General features: G+C 41.8%; 1 protein-coding gene across 1 annotated transcript; it reads right to left on the bottom strand.

Moving 5' to 3' along the window:
- Positions 1–54: 54 nt before the first annotated feature.
- Positions 55–1,151, bottom strand: LOC106321884 (putative F-box/kelch-repeat protein At1g20940; the record flags this gene model as incomplete). The annotated part of the gene is made up of 1 exon (XM_013760106.1): positions 55–1,151. A coding segment is annotated over one exon (990 nt), but the record flags the coding sequence as incomplete, so codon positions are not given.
- Between the last annotated feature and the right edge of the window lie 4 nt (positions 1,152–1,155).

Below are 1,155 nucleotides of genomic sequence, written 5' to 3'. Positions count from 1 at the left end.
TTGCTCCTTTCACATCATCATCCATTAGTTGAACATAAAGAGATTTGGGTCTGAATTTTTCTTATAAAACAGTCTTATATAACTTTATATTAATTATTGACTCCAAATAGTCAAACCATGTGATGCATATGTGAAACAAACACTAATCATCAGGATATATTTTATTTATCATATCCTAACGCCATCAATCTAAACACTGGATTTGTTCGCTTGGTTGTGTCAATGAGTCTCATAATTCGAGCTAGATGTTCGTTTGTAGAATCTTCAACCAACTCTGTATGCTCGAAAAAGGAAAAGAAGGGTGTAAACCTAAAGACGTCTAGGTTGTACTTGGCCTGACATGCGGTTGGCCACCACGCTCCCCAACGGTTATCTTCCATGTTGTACACATGAGCCACACCAGTTGAACTATCCTTTTCTTTATCTCTCACCACCATGTGCTTCCCATCGTATGCAACCACGTTCCAGTATTCCAACTCACTATCTGTAATAAGTACATTCTCGATCTGCCTGGCAAGGACCCACTTGGAGGTATCTCCCATTAGTGTGTGTACTGAGATTGTGTTTTTGGTCCCAGATATTAAGGTTAGACGATTGATCTTATCGTCGAGCGTGAAAAGCAGCTTCATCTCTGGTTCTGGATGGAATACGGAGGGAATCAAGCGTGCTTGCTCTGTCTCAATATTGAAAGCTATGATGCTACCGTCGTTTCTCAACCAGTGTAGAGTGCCCTCAAAGTAAACAGGTTTCATTCGCTTTGTGAGCTCACTTTTTGAATTGGTGGTGGTGATGATTGTTTCAGAAAATCTCCACGAGTTTCCGTCGCTTATCTCAAATGCGTACGTCGTATGAGTCTCAAGTATGCAAATGATCTTGAATCTCTTGATGGTGGTCGCTCGACTTTGATCTAGCGCAAAACCAACGCACATAGCTCTGTCTTCTGTATTATTAGCCTTGTTGTTGGGACCATTGAATATTGTAGCAAGAAGCATTGAACCAGAGTGATCCAAGAGTCGAAACCTCTTTGTAAGAGGATTCACGACGTAGAGGCCACTCGTGTATAGTAGGAGATGGCCGGAGCAGGAGCCGAGGATATAACTGCGTACTCCTGGTATAGAAGCAAATGTTTTTACGTGTGACATAGATTCGCACTGG

The sequence above is a fragment of the Brassica oleracea genome, unplaced genomic scaffold (assembly GCF_000695525.1).
Source record: "Brassica oleracea var. oleracea cultivar TO1000 unplaced genomic scaffold, BOL UnpScaffold03565, whole genome shotgun sequence".
Classification (NCBI taxonomy): Eukaryota; Viridiplantae; Streptophyta; class Magnoliopsida; order Brassicales; family Brassicaceae; genus Brassica; species Brassica oleracea.
Note: the sequence above shows the minus strand (reverse complement) of the source record. Positions and strands in the feature narration are given on the sequence as shown.